Source organism: Micropterus dolomieu, linkage group LG16 (genome assembly GCF_021292245.1).
Source record: "Micropterus dolomieu isolate WLL.071019.BEF.003 ecotype Adirondacks linkage group LG16, ASM2129224v1, whole genome shotgun sequence".
NCBI lineage: Eukaryota > Metazoa > Chordata > Actinopteri > Centrarchiformes > Centrarchidae > Micropterus > Micropterus dolomieu.
Window position 1 is genome coordinate 18658671 of NC_060165.1, and position 19718 is coordinate 18678388.

Here is a 19718-nt window from a genome sequence, read left to right on the forward strand (position 1 = left end):
TTTTTTTTTACTGACATTTTTATATTGACAGCTGAATGTCAATATAAAAATACTGAGAAATTTAAACAGTTTATATATGCAGCATAATATCACATTGCATGAGGTTTCAAGGTGCCCTTGAGCAAGACACTGTTATTACCTGTATAAATCAATTTCTTTGAAGAGACTAAAACCAAAGGATTTATCTTGGTAGTAAGCAAGTGGCACTCCCTGTGCTGAAAGAATAAATCAATGTCAACCTTTTTCTGTACTACAATTTCTGGGCACACATGCATACACTGTATCAAGCTGGGGCTGTTAGTATGACAAATTAATTATTGGTTTTGATCTCTTCTGGGAAATTGTTGCCAAAAAGATAAAATAATACCATTTGACTGTGACTGCTCCGCCAATGACAATGTGAAAAGGCTGTTGAAAATACAGGTGACAAATAAACTCTGAAAAGTTGCTTTGCTTCTTCTGTAACATCAGAAAGAAATTACAGACTAATGGTGATTTAATGAATATGTATAACATTGCAAAGTCTCTTTCAGCCACATATCTGAAGTCAAACTGCCTCAGACACACAAAGAGAAAGCAACTGAGACGAGGAATGACCCACTCTACCGTGAAAAAGTGGAGAACACATTTGGATTGCAGCACTGGCCACCAACTGCCAGTTATTGAGTTTAGCAGGGGGTGAAGAATCCAATGGGATTTACACATCTAGACAGAAATCAAGAGGGCGCCAGAGGTTTTTCTCCAAACTCAATAAATCACCTGGCTAGGGTAGCCACAAAGTGTGACAGGATTTTGTTTGGGTGCATGTGTGCATGTGTCTGTTGGAGAGAAAGGAAGTACTAGACTAATGTTATAATATTAAGGGACAGACCAGAGATACTGTGCAAACGGTAAACCTCATTTGAAGCTCACTAAATGATGAGCGTAGTATATCGGATGCCTTCAGCTGTTTTTCCATGTTGCTTTCTGTATTTTAGTTTTAACGTCGCTACAGTGCAGTTGTTAAAGCTGAATGGAAAGCTGGTACTTTCTTGGCAGAATTTGGACCTGCTAAGCTGAAATGGGATAGCCTTGTCAGCCTTTGGTAAGGTTGGAAGCTCTGAACTGGAATGCAGTATGCCGGGTCAGCAATTTAAACACAAGAGCCTGAATTGATAAATCGTATTTCGGCAATATTTACCTCATCTCACTCCTATTGAGCTTGGGCAGTCCAATCAGCCAAGTGGGCTAATCTGCTCTCAGATCAGTGTGTTGCCTGTACAAACTCGAGGTCGATGGCTTTCCAACTGTCCAACAACAATATTGATTCCATATTTAACACAGAGATGTCGTCTTGTCCAGCATCGATCCTCCCTTTGCGCAGGCAGGATATTACAAAACAAAGGGACATCCAATTGTGCTCTTTCGCTGGCACATTTATCACATTTCACTAGTACTTGGGGAGGACAGCAATCAAACAGGGAGGAAGGTAGGGGGGGCGTGACATTCACATGATGGCACGATGCCTGGATTCAAACCTCCCATTCAAGAGGCTCACAGGGTCTCACCAATTTAAGAATCATTAGAAACAGAGGCCTGAGAAACAATGCAGGCAAACCTGGGAACCCAAGATTCCATGTACATATCTAATCATCCAGACCCACACGAGACATGTTGTATAATAGGTTGATTGTGAGGTGAAGAAAAGGGAGATTACATACTTTCTAGACAACTACAAACTCACCCTCCCTTGTCTAATGTACATCTACTGGACTATGAGTTAATAGGTGTGACCTAGCAAGCCTTTAAAATTATGATTGTGACTAAAATCTAATCTAAAGTGCACTGGTGCAATGTGGCCCTGATAAATTGACTATGGTAATGCTATTTTTAAAGTCGACAGAATTCACATACTTATAAGTCAGGATTTTTGTTTTTTAAGCCTCTAATTTAGGAATAACACTCACTGTCAAGTAGTCTGACTCAAAACACGCATCAGTGGGGAAGCAATTTCAATTTCCGCTCCTGAACTGATGGACAAGGTACTCGTGATTGTTTCTTTCCTTTATGTCTTTGCTAAGCACACAACGTAGTCCTCACATCTCAGGCAGTCACTATGGGTCTCATTTTGGTGCAAAGTCAATTTAACATTTGTGGACTCAATGAAAGGCAATGTCAATCAAACCCCTTGTTTAATGTTGTCAGGAATGTGACCAGCTGAAGAAGTGTCCTCTGGGAGTTCTCTCAACTGACTATGGCCAACTATAGGGTGAGATCTGTGGAGGCTGGGCCTACTCTCTATTACAGTTTTTCTCAATTGCTTAAACACTAACAAGGCAACTGAACTAAAATTTCAAGTAATAACCATTTTTCAAAAAGCACACCCATTTCTCTAAACTCTACACACAAACCCCTTAATATGGGATGGGAGGAAGATGAGGAAGTGGAGGAGGCGTGGTAGGAGTAGGGTGGAGGAGGAGGGAAGAGGAGGAGGTAGAGAAGAAGGTGGAAGAGGTAGAGGGAGGATGATTAGGCAAGAGGAGGGTGGAGGAGGTGGAAGAGGTAGAGGGAGGAGGATTAGGCAAGAGGAGGGTGGAGGAGGTGGAAGAGGTAGAGGGAGGAGGATTAGGCAAGAAGAGGGTGGAGGAGGTGGAAGAGGTAGAGGGAGGAGGAGGGAGGAGGTGGAGAACAAGAATCTCTGGCCTGTCCCAAACCAAAGACAGGGCGCTGGGGCAGAATAATTTGTTTTTTGGTGTGTTGTACTGTACAGTACACTAAGGAATAAAAAAAAATGTGCAAATGTTTACATTTGTTATTCCTTTTGTTGTGTTCAGTATGTGAAAAAAAAAATTTTTAAAAGGGGGAGAACCACAAGCAACATTACTTATAACCAGTTTTTGTAGTATTGTTTTGAATTTATCTCTGTGTGTAAGATTGTGTTGTAGCGTCGTGTAAATACTCCGTGTTTGTATAGCACCTTTCTATTCTTTGCGACCACCGCTTTAACACTATATCACATTCACCAATCACACACATTCATACACTGGTGGAACAGCCACCAGGAGCAATTCGGGGTTCAGCATCTTGCCCAAGGATACTTCGACATGCAGTCTGGAGGAGCCGGGGATTGAACCGCCGACCTTACAATTAACGGGCAACCCGCTCTACGAAAGCTGGCTGAAGGTAAAGTTTGGTTTTTCAGCAAGATTGAATGGTTTTGAATGGAAAGCTTCATTTTGACCTGAAAACTGGATGTTTGGGGAATTGGGTGAGAAGTTGTGGATTTGTGTTTAGAGTTTCGAGAAAAAGAGGCATCATTTCAAGAAGTGTGTCTGAGCAATCGAGAAAACTGTAAGTGGCATTACCCAATACATCGACAGGAAGTAGCAAAAAAGGGAAATCAGCCGTATTGGTTCCATATACACAAAAGAAGTCAGCTTTTGACTTGGTAGATGCTTTTAGAATTGGTAAATGTTGACTATGTGTTTCAAGTATAAGGAATGATGTATTTTGTTGTTTTCTCAAAAATGACTACAGTGATGTGCAGACGAAACAATGGCTAATTTAATTTTGATTGCAAGTAATTGTCATAATTACTCCAGGAGAAGGGCTCACATCCTCTGGTCAATATAAACAATACAAATACTACAATATAAAACAATAGAAGGGATTAATCAAAGAGGAAAGTATGATAAAATGTTTTTTATAACAACAGGCTTCGGGGGAATAGAGAGTTATGCCTTTTCTCAAGGCCAAGTTAGTGTTAATGGACTAATAAAATACAGACCACATTTATAGTCTTCTCACACTGATAAGCTTTTGCCGAGACGGAGTCTTAAAGATCAAGTGAAATTAAATAATTATATACAGTTCATGCTAATAAAGTACTTGAGGTCCTTGAAATGCTTTCTCAGTATCTATATCATAAGAACGTAATCCCTAAAGTTTGGGGGTAAAGTGCTTCTCAACTTACTAAACTGACATAATTAAAACTGCACAAGGGAGCTTCTCACATTGCATGTGGTAGGAGATAAATGTTGGAACAATTTTAACTTCAACCACCAGAAATCCATTAAATCCATGACCTGCACACTCTGTATGTTGGCCTAGCCATTATGTGATGCTTTATACAGAAGAGGCAGGCGAACAGAACATGATGTTGGCGAGTCCAGCCTTCACTGCACAGCTCAGTCACGGATATCTAGGAGTCAGTTTGCATTTCGTTTAAGTTTCAATTTGCTACTCCCTCTCAAACTTGCAACTTTGGGCTAAAAGGGAAAATATAGAAAATCAGATAAGACAGGGTATCAATATCTTTCCTAATGTAGCTTTAAATACAGTTCATCAACAAGGTAAATCATGGTTCTAGATCTCTCACTGATTTCTGTCCTTAGAAAGCAGAAACCTTCCTACCAGTCTGCCACCAGTGATCCAGGACAGGAACCCCAAAGACCCTCTTTGCCCATTCCAGCGTCTCCACATCACAACGCTCTCCTGCCACGAATAAATACCGCAACCTGCAAGGACACAGAGTACATCTGTCAATCACCTTGATGAAACATGACATATCTACTCCCTCACAGGAATGGTCAGGATAACACAACACTTATGCAAAGGTTGTACACATGGCTCATACCTTCCTATTTGAATGTAAATATGTATAACAGACAAAAATGGGACACACAGTCTTTTATTTTCAAATGAACAGAAATGCAGTACTTGAGAAAATTTGTCTAGAATTTTCTAGCAATTTTGATTTATCTCTTCGCATTAATTGCTTTGCAAGATGAAAACACACGAAAACTGGGTCATATCAATAGTAAAAAAAAAAAATAAATAAATAAAATAAAATACCAAACTGACCCCTGGATTCCACCAGGCATGGCTCTAGAACATCACATCTGCATCACGTCTTTTGTTTCGTCCTCTGCACGCCTTCATATACCCCACAGGGAGTGTTTCGGCAGCCTGATTTTAAATTGCTCAGATTTTTGCTTGAATGTTGCGCTTCTCTGGTGGAATCAAACACTGTCTAGAAGGGCCGCAATCACCCAGGTGGAATCCAACCTCGAGACCTACTAACAACTATGGCTGACAACTTCTTTTGAATGGGACTTTGAGCTCATGCAATCCCTCTTAAAAGGAAAATGTTTTTTGGCCACAGTTAGCACCCTCCACTTCACCTTCCCTGTGCTCCTAGCTGTGACCGAGGCATCCTTTCCACTGCCTCTTAAACTGCAAGCAGATCGTTCTCGCCACTTATGCTGACTAAGGGACTTCATCCTGCCTATAATGCTTTGCTGCCTTACAGCCACACTTATCCGGACAGCAGAGGTGAATTCTTGTTTGTGTTAAACATTACTGCCATTGGACTCTAAGAGTTCTGTCTTTAGCCTCTTGCGTTAAATGTCAAGGCAGAAAACCCTAAATCACACGGTTTCCTTCTATCTGAAACTTTGTAAGACTAAGCTGCTCTTTTTCCCCCCAGGGAAAGCTAAATGACCTCTCAGTCGGTAGTACTGATGAGATCCTGAATCACAAAGTACCTGGAGACAAACTCTTGCAAGGACATCGGAATCTGTCAAGGTTGATCCTCTCTTACTAGTCCCTCCTTGTTCAAGGTAAATTTTTCTCCTAGTTTGGACAACTTCCACTCCTTGGCTTCATAAAAGCCTACCTCCATGCCCTACATGTGACCCAAAAACACTGCAGTTTCTATAGTCAGCCTCCCTGATTTCTCCCACATCATTGTCTCCCAAACTCCCTCTGATGGCTGCCCATGGCTGCTCATATCCAATTCACAACACTGCTGGTTGCTCGCTACAAGGCTGCAGAGAGATCTGTAACCCCCTATAAGTCCAGGACAAACTGCAGACATTGATGCTACTCTGATCACTACATTTTCCCCACAAATGACTGCTGGTCATCACTCATCGGTCTCAACCCTCTGCAATAGCGAAATGACCTTCCAACTCCAATCAAACTTGAAGTCACATTCTATCTTCTGTAACAGGCAAAAACATTTTCATCAAGTCCCTCTCCCCCCAGTGAATCATAGCTTTTCTCATCCTGCTATCTCCTTGGGTAATATTTCATTCTCTTTTTCAAACACTATTCTCCCATAATATTGTTCTTTCGTCTGAGGAATATTATGTAGTCTGGTTTCTCTGGTTGTTAGTGATACTGATTGTGAAACATGGGATACACTGCCAAAAATAGTAAAATTCACTTTAGTGAGCAGAACATAGAGAATATTCTGCTGTTGTTCATCACCACGCAGGCAACGAAGGATGCCTGAATCCCTTCAGTCACACTATTCCCCTACAGTAATGGGGGAAATTGGTACCTGTAGTTTGGTTATGATTAGACTTTTCTTTTTATGTCCAGTTTTCCTCTTTGTTTGATGAGTGTGGCTTGGCTAAAGATATTGTGATTTCATAAAGATGGCAGGTAATTGTGGTTAACATTGATAACATTTTATCTATCTGTTATTATACTGAAGCTAACATTGCTATGGTAACACACTGGTTAAGGAAGCCCAAATTTGGCTGTATTTCTTAAAGGAAACTTAAGAAGGCTAAATTCTTGTGTCAAGTTCTTGTCAACTTTAACAGAGGAGCAACTGAAAGCACACTAACTGGCATGGGACGTGCATGGCCCAGGACAGCTCTGCAGCAAGAGATTAAAATTGCTCAGAAGATCATTGGTACCCATCTTCCGAGCATCAGTGATATCGGTGAGCTGCCTACGCAGAGCCCAAAGGATACTAGAGGACAGCACCCACCCAGCCACAGCCTATTCACCCTGCTGCCAACTGGAAAGACATATAGAAGTATCTGCTGTCGCACCACCAGACTGCAGAGCAGCTTCTTCCCCAGTTCATAAGACTCTTACATTCTTAATCAATTCATCCTCAGCACTGCAATATGTTTATTTCTGTTTACCTTGTTATGATTGTTGTATATTGACTATATTTTCTTTTTTCAACCCTGTTAAATTACCTTAAACCTTAAGCCTTGTAATGTATCATTTTGTATCAGACATTATCATTTTATAGACAAAATTATTCATAACTGATTACTTATTTGAACATTAGCTGACCACCAAAATCAACACAATTTAAATTGATAGCTATAAATGGCTGCTTCTTATTGATACATTTTCTTACAGCAATTTTGTATGCATTACTACTTTGTGCTTTTGAAACCTAGGGGTACTACTTATATGACAATATAGCTCCAACATTGTATTAATGCTGATCAACCTGACTTATAACAGCTTTAGGGATAAACAGCTTTCAGCAAATGCCTAGAATGTATCAAAAATGAAAGAATTACGTCAAGGACCGTAATGATTGACTTACTGACCTGACAGTGACTTTATGTTCTAGCTAAACCGCATTACACTTCCACTACCATGCTTCCAGCTATCCAAGGACAATTTGAATTCTCTGGGGGGGGGTTTAAGTTTTCCTAGGAGCTCAACGGAAGTACAAGTTTGGAATATTCACGCAGACACTGACCTCAGAACTGGCTGAGGGAGGGCGATGGTTTGGATGCTGCCCAAAGCTAAAGGACTGAGCACTGAATCAGTAAGAATCAGTGTAAACATCCGTGTTCTGTTTTCAGAAAGAAAAGAGATCTTAAGAAAATCTTTCCTTCCCTTTCTAAATTCTTTCAAGGACATCAAGGACAGCACATTAAAGTTTAACGATGGTGATGAGCAAGTTATTTCAAACCTACATGGCACAAAACAAGATTTTTATTTTTTCACGTCTCAGCAGCTCGTTTGTTGTTCCCAACCTTGTTCAAATGAAAATGCCTCCTTCCATCTTAGATATTGATTTCACTGCCTAACATTGTGTCCACTGAATGTCAATGTCAAGCTACATCCATTTCAAAATAAATTTCTTCACATGCACAAGACTTAATTGTTCCACACTTAAAACAACAAATGTACCACCTCTTAAGTCTATTTTGGCATCCATTCGAAGTATATAATGTCGCTGTATTCCCTAATGATATCGCGATTCTCCCTTGATCTCACAAAACCAGCTGTCTCACAAGATTTCGGCAGCAGGACTGCTTACCACCTCAAGTGACGTGAGAGCAAAAGTCGGTGGCCGTAATGCACCTCTAAAAAGGTTTGCCAAGAGAGTGACAAGAAAACATGGAGGAGAGTGAAATTGTAAACACAGAAAGAGGAGTTGTTTGTGTCTGTCTAAGGAAGGTTAAAGATAAAGTGAGGATACTGGAAGTTGCCTCACCTCTCATTTAAGAGGCTTCTTCATTTTTAAGACTGGCAGGGAATCCCAGCTATTTAACTTCTGTGTGATACACACTGAATTAAGCCAAGTAGAATATAGCTGAAGGAGGTAGCAGTGATATTTTCCACAAAGATCTCCAAAACTAGTGCAGGAACCCAGAATGTATGTGTGTATGACCTGTTGTGCATGTTAGTGTTTAGTTGCTGCAACTGTGCAATATGGAAATGCATCATGGCACAAGCTGACTAGAGACTAACCTGGCATATTCTCAAGAGGCTATTTTTAAGTAAAAGCAAAGCAGGTGCAAACATTACTACCTTTAACAGCACCAGCTTTTAAAGTGCACCAAAACACTATCAACTGGAGTCATGTACTTTGTCACCTGTTTATGAGTGAGACTCTCAGCATTGAGTTAGTTCTCCTGGCTTTAAAACACTATTGACAGAGTGCCTGCCCCTTTTGTCATGCTACATTATGCAGAGCACTGCTGCCATCAGAACCGTAGACAGTCCTGCAGCCAGACTTTCAATGTAGTTTTCACATCCATAGTGACAAGTAATATTGCTCAAGCACATTGATAAGGGTCCAGGGCTATTACAGTTGAGCGGGCTCTAGAGGGAGTAAATGTGTCAATAAACTGCAGACAGGGTATTTGAATTATATCAAATTATCGTTTGAGGCCTCTCAAGCATGAAATTATGTGTTTGATAATAAAGCTAACAGAGTTTTCTGAAAGGTTTAACTACTTCCATCAACACACTTAATTAAAAACCAGCACTATTAGTATTGACGTATCCTTCCGCGTGTTACAGGAAGCGGCAAAATGTATAGACTACATTAAATCCATATAGTGCTGCAGGAATGAGCTGGCATTTTTGCACTGGGGATGACTAATATATGTAACACAAGCTTAAGAGATTTTCACATTTTGTTCTAGGACATAAAATATGTCAGTTGCTAAGAAATGGCTAAATGTGCAATAGAGGTTGTCGGGGACATTATATGTCATCACGCCAAACAGCGAAAAATCAAATTACAAATTGGAAGCTTAGTGACGTCAAAGTAACACGACCGCGGTGTAGTATGTTTACAGCTTAACATTAGCTTTAAACTTTTGGTTATTGCATTTACCCTTCAAAAATCTAAAGTGGAAGAGTGCCTTGCTCAACAACATGTGTAGGTATCATAAATGTTAGCTTATTTTCTGCAGTAATCCAAATTGCAAAAGTTTGTCGAGGGAACCAAGGCAATGCTAACTCCCGGGCTAGCCTATAAGAAATTTGTCATCTCTGCAGCACACTATTTAAGAAATATTTTCACAAACACTATGCTTCAATGCACATTACTTTTTTCCATGTGCATCTACACCACACAGCCTAGAGAAGTCAGTCTGGCCTGCTGAATTGAATGCAATCCACAGAGTTAATGCAAGGTGGAGTTACCATGACCAAGAAGTAAGTAAGTAGTAAGTAAGACCTCAGACTGTATTATCCTGATACTTCATGCTTTCCTTTGATTCATGTAGCAAATTAAACATTCAAGACAGAGACAAGAACTGACACAAGAATTGTCATTAACTGCTCCACTACACTCAATATATGAAAACCTTTTAAATTACATGAGAATATTAGACTCTGGGTTATAAAATGCCACATTTTATTGGAATAGAACCTCTTTCTGTAATGGTAAAATTGAAAATACATAACATCAGCAAGTGAAAGGCTCAACCACACATTAAACCGCCCTGGCTGTACTAAGATGAATTCATGTCTCATTGCTTCCTTTGTATTGCTGCCCCTGTGTCACTGTGACATGTTTTTCTCAACACTGAAGGGAAATGCAGTAATCTTTCACCAACCTGCCTCCTCCAAGGGCAAAAGACACATTAACAAAAAAAAGTGTACAGAAACAGCATGTCGCTTTAATGACTGACTGTTGCAAGGTTGAAACTCTGAGGATAAATGCCACCAATCTTTGAGCCATAAATATTGTAGAAAATAATCCACGTCTGCAAGTAATGCATTTAAAAAGATGCTGTGCATTCAGCACAGCGAACAACCAAAGATCGTCAAATTCAGCACACAACGCCAGAGTTACTGAATGACTCACTGGGGCCATAAGTCATCCAACACTCAGAATTGCTTTATGATTGTGTGCTTAGAGGCATTTTCAGACTGCTGCTCAGAATGAAAGTGTTGAATTGACACCGCAACCCCTTAGGTCCGAGTTTCTCTGCACTGCACTAAATAATTAACAATTGTGATAATCTCAGCAAGCACTTAAGTCTCTGGGCCAAACTAATACCATGAAAAATGTTTGTTTTTAACTGAGCTACAGACAACCTTTACCTAAACAGTGAGACAGCAGCGGGGAAACGAGTTCATGTGGTATGATTTAATACAGGTGGGCTGCTGCGTCCTGCCGTTGTTTATAATCCATCCTGATTAACACCCAAGCAGGTCAGACTGAGGGTACAGACTGTGAGCAATGGAGGTGGAAAGGGCCCTGCATCAACAGATGGTCAGAGACTAACGAGAGGCTGGATAGGCTGTGTAGCCATGAGATGCTTTAACACATCACTTCTGGCATTTCACTTCTGCAGTTGAGAGTCAAAGCCTGTACCGGTTCCCTTCACAGTTCTCACATTAAGTTTCTAAGAAGCACCAGATGCTATATCACATCAGTCAATTGTCAAGAGTATTAAAAGGATTATTCTTTCAAAAAAATATTCATCGTACATACTTATGCTTAAAAATAAATCATGTCTCTCTTTGTTTCTGAATAGCCTGAAAAAATTTTGCAGGTTTCTTTTACATTTTGAGATTTTCAACATACTTACTAGTACAGTAATTGATCATTTTAAGTAATTCATAGTAATTGAAACTAAATTATTTTAATATCAAATAATTTAGTCTATAAAATGTCACAAGAAATGAACAACAGCCATCACAAGTTTCCATAGCCTGTGGTAACATCTCCAAAGTTGTTTTGCAATTTACAATGCTTCAACTTTGAGATGCTGGAATTCGATTTAGTAATCTTCTGTTGTAACATGACTAACCTTCATGTTACAACATAAAAGGTATTCCTTCCACTATTAATAGTTCGTTAGTCTTGGTTTTAGGGAAACTGTTGCCGTCTACCTGGACAGGGGGTATTTTTTCCCAATTTCAGCATGGGGGTCCTGCTGGCGAATAGCTCGAATGGCGGTGGGTGCTGTGAACATGGAGGAGGCTCCGTTTTCAGACAGGACACGGAAGAACGCCCCAGGGTCTGGAGTTCCCACAGGCTTACCCTGTAAAGAGGGAGTATGGCAACAGCTGGGTAGTTCACAAACTGTAACACGGATGCTGGCATATCATGTGTCATATGATGGACTGCCTACAGAGCAAATAGCAAATACATAGAAGCTCAAAACGATTACAGCAATATTTCTACAATGTTCTACAGTACAAATTCACTTCAACCACTAACTACAAATCATGAATATTCATAGAGCAGCTGTTTAAGATGGAGAGGCACACTGGAGACTGCTGTCCAGACAGATGGGCCCAGAAATCCATGGATTAGAGAAAACAGTTGCACTATAGGCGTATTGTTTGTCTAAAAGAAAAGATATAGACAAAAGAAGCCTGTAGGCACATGCTTCCAAGAGCAATTTCCATAGTGTTTCAGGTATTCAACTAGCATGTCCCTACAGTGAAAACACATCTCAAAAGAATGAGAATGGTAAACAACAGCAGTGAGTTTGGGCAGTCATTTCTTCTCTGGATAAATATTTGCGTCTGTGTATTGATCAGAGGAAAGAAAAGGTCGGCATCATCATGTCTGAAGATAACCGGGCTGCTAGAGCATGAGCCACATGAGACAACCAGTGAGGCTGGAGTCAAACCGTTATTTAAAAAAGGCACATTAATTCATTGCTCAGTAGTGCTGCTTCCTAAGGGCAAGAGAAAATCAGAGTGCTAATGCAATGAGTGGCCCTCGACATAAGAAATACACTGTAAGATGCACGTGGGAAGATCAATAGAAATACCCACATCGCTTTTAGCACTGGTCTAGAAATGTTGTTACATGCTAATAAGCAGCCTGCATAGAGAATGTACTCCACTACATGGGTTGTCAACGCACAAAGCAAAATTACCTGAAATAATCGGATGCATCAATATCAAGTGTTCAAAACGCACATTCATGGTTGTTTATTCTTTTACCATTAATCTTTGAACAGTTACTTTTGAAACATTAAATTAATTCACCAAATGTATTCTGCAAGCCCAAATTTCTCTTTAATACCAGTGTAGGAGGGAATAAACTGCATGTCACTTTACATGGAAACTGAGTAACTGTTACTATATGCATCATATTGTCCGTTTCACTGATTTTCTTTTACTTTTTTTTTTTTTTTTTAATTCGGAGCCTTCTTGCAACGAAATCTCGCTCAAATGTACATTGTGAATGTGCAGTTGAATGACAAAGTCTGTATAAGTTCTAAGTCAAAGTTAATGTGTAGGTGTCACATTGACTGGCTTTAGTAAAGAAAAAAAGAAAAGGACTGAAAGACTGGAAATAGAGCTGCAGTCTGTCTCTTGACAGTGAAGTGGAGCAGCCAGAGTCAAACATAGCAACAGTCCACATAAACTGGAGTCACTAACCAAATATGGATATATTCAGCTTACAGAGCCCACTAATGCAAATTACAGACATTTTGTACAAGTTGTACAACATACCTCATAGAGAATAGTGCTGTTACCATGGAGCAGAGGACCGTAGCAGATATATGAATGGCCGACCACCCAGCCCAGGTCTGACGCTGCCCACCAAACCTGCAACAGGTTAAAAAAGTAGAAAAGTTTATAGAGTCCCTGTATAAGTGTTTAAGATTTTATTTGGTTATTTATTGTTTGAGTGTTGCATAATACGTGGAGAGAATTCACTAAGACCTATGGTACATGAAGGCACTATAAATGTAAATCAAATAGCTTATGTTATATAAATGATACACGTAAATGAAAACCGTATAACTGTTCAGTAAGCATAAATATTATGTGGTGATCAAATCATCTGTCAAGCGCAGAACAATCATATCTCTGTGCTGACTGCATGCTCTTTGTTCATAACCATGGCTCTAACTCAGAAGAGGATGCTTTACTGCCTTACATCTCCAGGACTGAGTCCATAAATATTTGACATGGTCCATTTCAGCATCACAGCATAGCCTGCAGTGTCTCGCACTACACCCTGGGGGACAAGATAGGAAAGAGATCAGTGACAGGTATTACACTAGACAAAGAGGCAGGGGTTTAATATCAATCTGGACACAGTCGCTCTGTACTGCTATTCTGAAGGAGAGGGTATTTGTTTTCAAATTACTGCTTTACAAACAAATTCCAATTCCTAAGTGTTAGTTAATGGTTTTATTTTATTTTAGCAAAATACTGTTTTCAAGTCATCATGTCTTTCTCAAAGTTATGCTTCCATACTGAAACATAACTGAGAGTCACAGTAACTCACAGAGAAAGAAGCAGGCAATAACAGCACTATTAAGCTCAAGAACTAGCCAGCAGGTGGATATTTTATATCATCTGTTGGTCAAAGACAAAATGACGCTATTTGAAAGGTGCTGGGGTTTTTCCCATTTGAAACTGCCTGCAGGCAATTCCTCCTGCATGAGCTCCAGCTCCTGGGGTGAAAATGTTCTACCTTATTTATGTCACGCTGATGGTGTTTAGATTGGGCCAGGATTATTTTGCAGAGTCAGAGAGCAGATGAGTCACACAGAAACTCTATACAAAACCGACAGCTTTAAGGGAAAAAAATATATATAACAAAAAAAAAACCAGTACATTCTATAACTTGTTTATATGACATCTATAACTCTATGAATCAGATATTTATTTAAATGTACATTTCACCCTGCTGCTGACCAAAACCCCGTCAAGTCAGTACCTTTGGTGTTCCAGTGGTGCCAGATGTATAGAGGATGTAGAGAGGGTGGTTCGAGGGAACAGAAACACAGTCATGCGGCTCAGCTGTGGCCATCTCTTCCTCCCAGTCTAGACTCAACTCCGGATTCATTGATACTTTCACCTAAAACACAAAGAAAAACCATCTACTTATTTTCTATCATTATGAAAGGGAACTATTAAAAGTGGTAAAGACTGTGACTGCTCTATAATGCAAAATTGCCATAATAAATCTCTGGGTGTTCATATGAGGTATAGATCAATACCATTGACTCACATGTGTTAGATTGTGTTTTCTTTCATTTTAGGGGAAAAAGACACCCAAACTCACCTCTACTTGTTTGATCGCGTCATAGATTAATGCCTCTCACATCTTCAGTTGCGGACATCTGCCTCATTTGAGATTTTCGTGAATCTCTTTGATACTTAAATATCATTAACATTTAAACCATCCCAGGAGGCTAGAGACAAGTCCTGGTCATATTTTCCTTTGGTTCTCAGAGAATGGACTCAAGACTAAGACCTCATTCAATATCACACAGACTCTTCAGGCAGAGGACAGACAGCCCATAATACTCCAGCTTTCTGAAACGCATTGCTTTTTACTCACTTTACTCAAAGCCAAGCCAGAGTAAAACTTGGCCGATTTAACGAGGCGTTCATGTTGGAAGCCATGTTCACAGAACCACAACATCTTGATTACTGAATGCAGCAATTGATAAAGCACATGCAACCACCTTCCAAGATTTTAATGGGATGAGTTTCCTGTGAATTTTCTGTAAAAATCTTAGTTTGTTGATAACAGACATATGTCCAGTCTACCATGTAAATCTCCCCCAAAAAAATAACAGTCATCTCATAGTTCACTAGATCATTCAATAGATAGATCATAGGCAGATGATAAATGGGGAATGAAAACCATGATAAATCATGTAATGTTCATTTATAAACACAAGAAAGCTGAACAGAGGTACATGGCATAACTGATAACAGAAAACAAATTTCTTATGAGAGACTACAGCGCTGTGCAATCAGTTTTTAAGAATAATTTCCCCCAACCTCAAAATTTAGTTTATGCCTGTGCGAAAGTGAAGCAAATGTCAGCTTGCTGTCTCCATATTAATGCATATTTGTGTGCTGTATAATCATTCTACACAGCACAGCCTGCTTCCAAACTGGATATATGCCAGGTTGCTTATGACAGGCAGCTAACTCCATCCTTTAGCTGCAAATATGCTGCATATTTTTTTTCCACTCTCACTTACTTGAACCAGCTATACATCATTTCACCTTTTGGTTCAGTGGCAGATGTGTAACACTGTCTTACCATGCGTACACATTTGGCCAATTCTAAGCAATAACCATTTAAAGATGGGGTAAGCGATTTTGGATAAATTCCAATTCCACGACAAATACCATGATATAAAGCAAACAACAACACAGCATGTATTGTAGCTAATGTTAGCTAAGTTGTGGGTTATGAAACTGTCAATAAAGTTGCTGCTGTGAAGCTAACATGCAGAGAGGACGAGACTGTCCCAGACCCAGCGCACCAGCTCCAGACAGTGATGCGATACAACTCTCCTGCTACTACGGCTAACATCACAACAATAGAATGTCTTGGCATACTGGAAAATAAGCTGCATGTCCATGGGCAAGTCATTTAACGTTACCAGACACAAATCATAGCTGGAACGTCCGGAACAGTATTGCGTGGTAGGGTACGGACCACTTTGTTGGTTTCCCATTTACAGAGCCAGAGCTGTGCACAAACACCAGATTTTGTGACAGTTATTGGACCCCGAGAAGCTGAGCTATTCACTGAATTTGATAAGGAGACGTGTATTTGCTAACTGCTTACCCCACCTTTAAAATAGAATGCTTTATAGGTTCAAAACTGCAACTCCTAGCATTGCGAAAACATTTTCTTCCAACAGCTGCTATACTGTGAGTAAACTTACATATGGCTACCATATTTCAGATACAGCTACATTCTGTCACATGACCAGAAGCTTTACAAACAACACCATATTGTCAAATTAAGCTTTCTGATACTTTGTGCTTCTTACCATGTTAGGCCTGTTGTAGATGAGGACTTTAGAGGGCCTGTGAGAGCTCAGCTCCAAGGCCTTCTCCACCAGAGGGATGTACTCTACTCTTCTGCCTGGCTCAATTCCAAATGAGGCTGTAACCATCAGCTTGGGCTAAGAAATACAGAGATCAGGTGTGAATATGTGCATATAGAGTTAAAATGTCAAGAACGTGTAACATTATGACATGTTTCTAAAGATCTTATTAGAAACAGCAGCTAGTGCTCCAGACTTATATTTGTTTGCCTGCATTTTTAACAGGGTGTTAGTGGTATGAGTCTGTTGCCTGTGGCAGCAATCCAATGTCAAGTCAAATTCAGCTCACATAAGCCTTGTTAGCATGCATGTCATAATGATTCCATAGCAAATAGCAGTCTTACAGTGCACCTGAGTTGTTCCTACAGAGGCAGTAGTATTTCCAGTAACTTTTTTATTTCAAAGTTTGATTCTCATACGGTACAAATCTTTCAGATCGTGGTCAACATATTTTCCTCTTGTGGACATTATAAGACACTGCAATTTCTACAGGGATGCTCAACAAGGATCATTCACTTGCCTCTTCTCTTCTTTACTGCTGAATTACAGTGGCCTTGTTCATTCTGTATCTAGATCCTATCAGCTATTCATCTGAGTCAACAATACTTCAACATTGACTGTCCCCTTTACCTCAACAAAAAGAGTTTAAACACTTGTTCAAGTAGCTGATGTCAATACTTCAACAAAACTGTATTTCTTCAGATTATTTTCCAATAAACACATCACTCAACAGAGATCCTTATCTTTAGCAAAATTCCTGTCAAAATATCAGCTTGGTCCATTAATTCTTCTGTTGCACTGTTAAAAAATATTCAGTGTTTTTATAATGCGTTTTATTTATTCAGTTTCCCTTTGTTGCTTTTATATTTTATGTAAAACACTTTGAATTGCCTTGTTGCTGAAATGTGCTATACAAATAAACTTGCCTTGCCCTGCCCATGGCGTTAACATCATTCATGTGTGTATAGTTGTGGGGGGAAGGGGTGTTGGGAGGGGGCAGCAAGTCAAATGTTTTCCACTATGAAGGATTCTTTTTGAGCTTAGTGAAACAAAGAAGCCTCAGGCACCACTGGCTTTCAGTGTTTGAGATATTTTGCAGGGACAATGTTGCACATTACTAATGCCGCATGAAAACTGGAAAATTATTACCTGCAGCCATATTAAAAACAACATAAAAATAACAAAGAGTCATAACATCAGACTGTCGTTATAAAATTTTTAACAACAAGGTGAATAACAAGATTTTCTAACCTTGGCATGATTGATACGGACAGAAAGCTCTTTGGAAGCGAAGCCTCCAAAGATGAGGCTGTGTGGGGCACCGATCCTTGCACAAGCCAACATGGTGAACATGGCCTGAGGCACCATGGGCATGTAGATGACTACCAGATCTCCTTTCCGTACCCCATTCTTCACTAGGACTCCTGCTAGCCTGGACACCTGGATCAAGATACAGGGGAGACAATAGCGAATAGTGAACATCAACATGCATTTTGGCTAAGTTCACACTGCACCCTTTCAAATGTCTGCATAAATCCATTTTAGATAATTGTTCATGACTACTATAATCAACATAAACCAGTGACACATCAGTGACATGCATCTTGGATTTTTCTATCTATTTTGTGCAAGTCCATTGCCTTCAATTAGACATAATCTGACACATTTAAAATCCCGATATATTTTCATGAATTAAATTAGGCGTTTTTGACTTTGGGGACACAGACTAGTAAAAAGCTATAGCAATACTTCTGTTCATTTAGAACACAGTTGGATTATAGTGCATGCAACTGAACTGAAGCATCTACCCAAATGTCAATCAAATGTATTATTTATTTCCCTTTCTTTTAGTTATTGTGTTTTGATTTCCTTCGTGCTAATGCTGACTCAATCCAGCAGCCACAGCGGATAAATTTGGCAAACTGTTTACGTCCAAGGATGAAAAGTGTATTTATTGTCATGGCAACTCTGACAAATTCTAATTTCAGTGCTCAAAATCCAACCAAATCCCTGCTTGCATGCCTCACAATCCATTTTTTAAAACACATGTACTGGCAGTCCAGATCAGCCTTTACAAAGTGTCTAATCCAGTTCTTTATGCTGTTCAGTTCTGTGACTTCAGCCTTGAAAAACAGCATTTACCTGGTCCTGAAGTTCCCTGAAAGTGATGATCTGTTTTGTTCCAGTCACTGGGCTGTCATAAATGATGGCAGGCTGCTCTCCACGGCCACTCTCTACATGACGATCCACAGCATTGTAGCACATGTTCAACTTCCCTCCAACAAACCTGACAATAACAAACACATTCAACCAACCAAAAAGCAACATGTTCAAAGATCAAATCACATATATACACACTCACTGGCCACTTTATTAGGTACACCTTGCTAGTACCGCGTTGCCTTCAGAACTGCCTTAATTCTTCGCGGCATACTTTCAATAAGGTGTTAGAAACATTCCTCAGAGACTTTGGTCCATATTGATCTGAAAGCATCAAGCAGTTACTGCACATTTGTTGGCTGCACATCCATGATGCGAACACCATCACGTTCCAAAGGTGCTCAATTGGATCGAGAGGCAACATTTTTCCAATCTTCTATTGTCCAATTTTGGTGGGCCTGTGTGAACTGTAGCCTCAGTTCCCTGTTCTTAGCTGACAGGAGTGGCACCCGGTGTGGTCTTCTGCTGCTCTAGCCAAGGTTCGACGTGTTAGTCATTCAGAGATTGTATTTTGCATATCTTAGTTGTAAGTGGTTATGAGAGTTACGGTTTCCTATTTGTCCTCTCGAACCAGTCTGCCCATTCTCCTCTGACATCAACAAGGCATTTTCATCCACACAACTGACTATTTTGAATATTTTCTATTTTTCGGACCATTCTCTGTAAACCCTAGAGATTGTGCGTGAAAATCCCAGTAGATCAGCAGTTTCTGAAATAATCAGACCAGCCCGTCTGGCAAGTTGCCTTGACTACATCAACATGCTTAAATGCATGGAGTTGCTGCCATGTGATTGGCTGATTATATATTTGTGTTAACAAGCAATTAAACAGGTGCACCTAATAAAGTGGCCAATGAGTGCATTTTTAAACATATTCTAAATATAATTTAAATACAAAAAAAAATAATAATAATACAATTTAGATCAATAAAATATATCAACAACCCTTAAAGCACGCTGCTCTGCTCTGTTATGATTCTTTCTATGTACTTACTCCAGCAGCAAAAACAGTTGCATTTGCCAGCAGCACACAGCAAATCAATGTACTTGTTAACAGTTTTAACTCATTCCGGTGCTGTGCATATGGATAAAGAGCAGCAAGCAGGCTGAGCAGATGGTGTCTGGGAACTGCTGTTTTGGAAGCCACAGAGACACGGTGGCTGTA

At 39.8% G+C, this 19718-nt stretch overlaps 1 protein-coding gene across 3 annotated transcripts in view; it reads right to left on the reverse strand.

Annotated features, from left to right (window-relative positions):
* acss3 (acyl-CoA synthetase short chain family member 3) overlaps positions 1-19718 on the reverse strand; it is a 43703-nt gene that overhangs the window by 21627 nt on the left and 2358 nt on the right. For all 3 annotated transcript variants that reach the window (XM_046072276.1, XM_046072275.1, XM_046072274.1), the window contains exons 2-9: positions 18477-18621; positions 17586-17774; positions 16278-16412; positions 14192-14332; positions 13403-13483; positions 12973-13068; positions 11389-11540; positions 4393-4496 (exon numbers count right to left, since the gene is read on the reverse strand). In XM_046072276.1, coding sequence (XP_045928232.1) covers positions 4393-4496; positions 11389-11540; positions 12973-13068; positions 13403-13483; positions 14192-14332; positions 16278-16412; positions 17586-17774; positions 18477-18621 — 1043 coding nt within the window. The remainder of the gene's footprint in view (positions 1-4392; positions 4497-11388; positions 11541-12972; positions 13069-13402; positions 13484-14191; positions 14333-16277; positions 16413-17585; positions 17775-18476; positions 18622-19718) is intronic.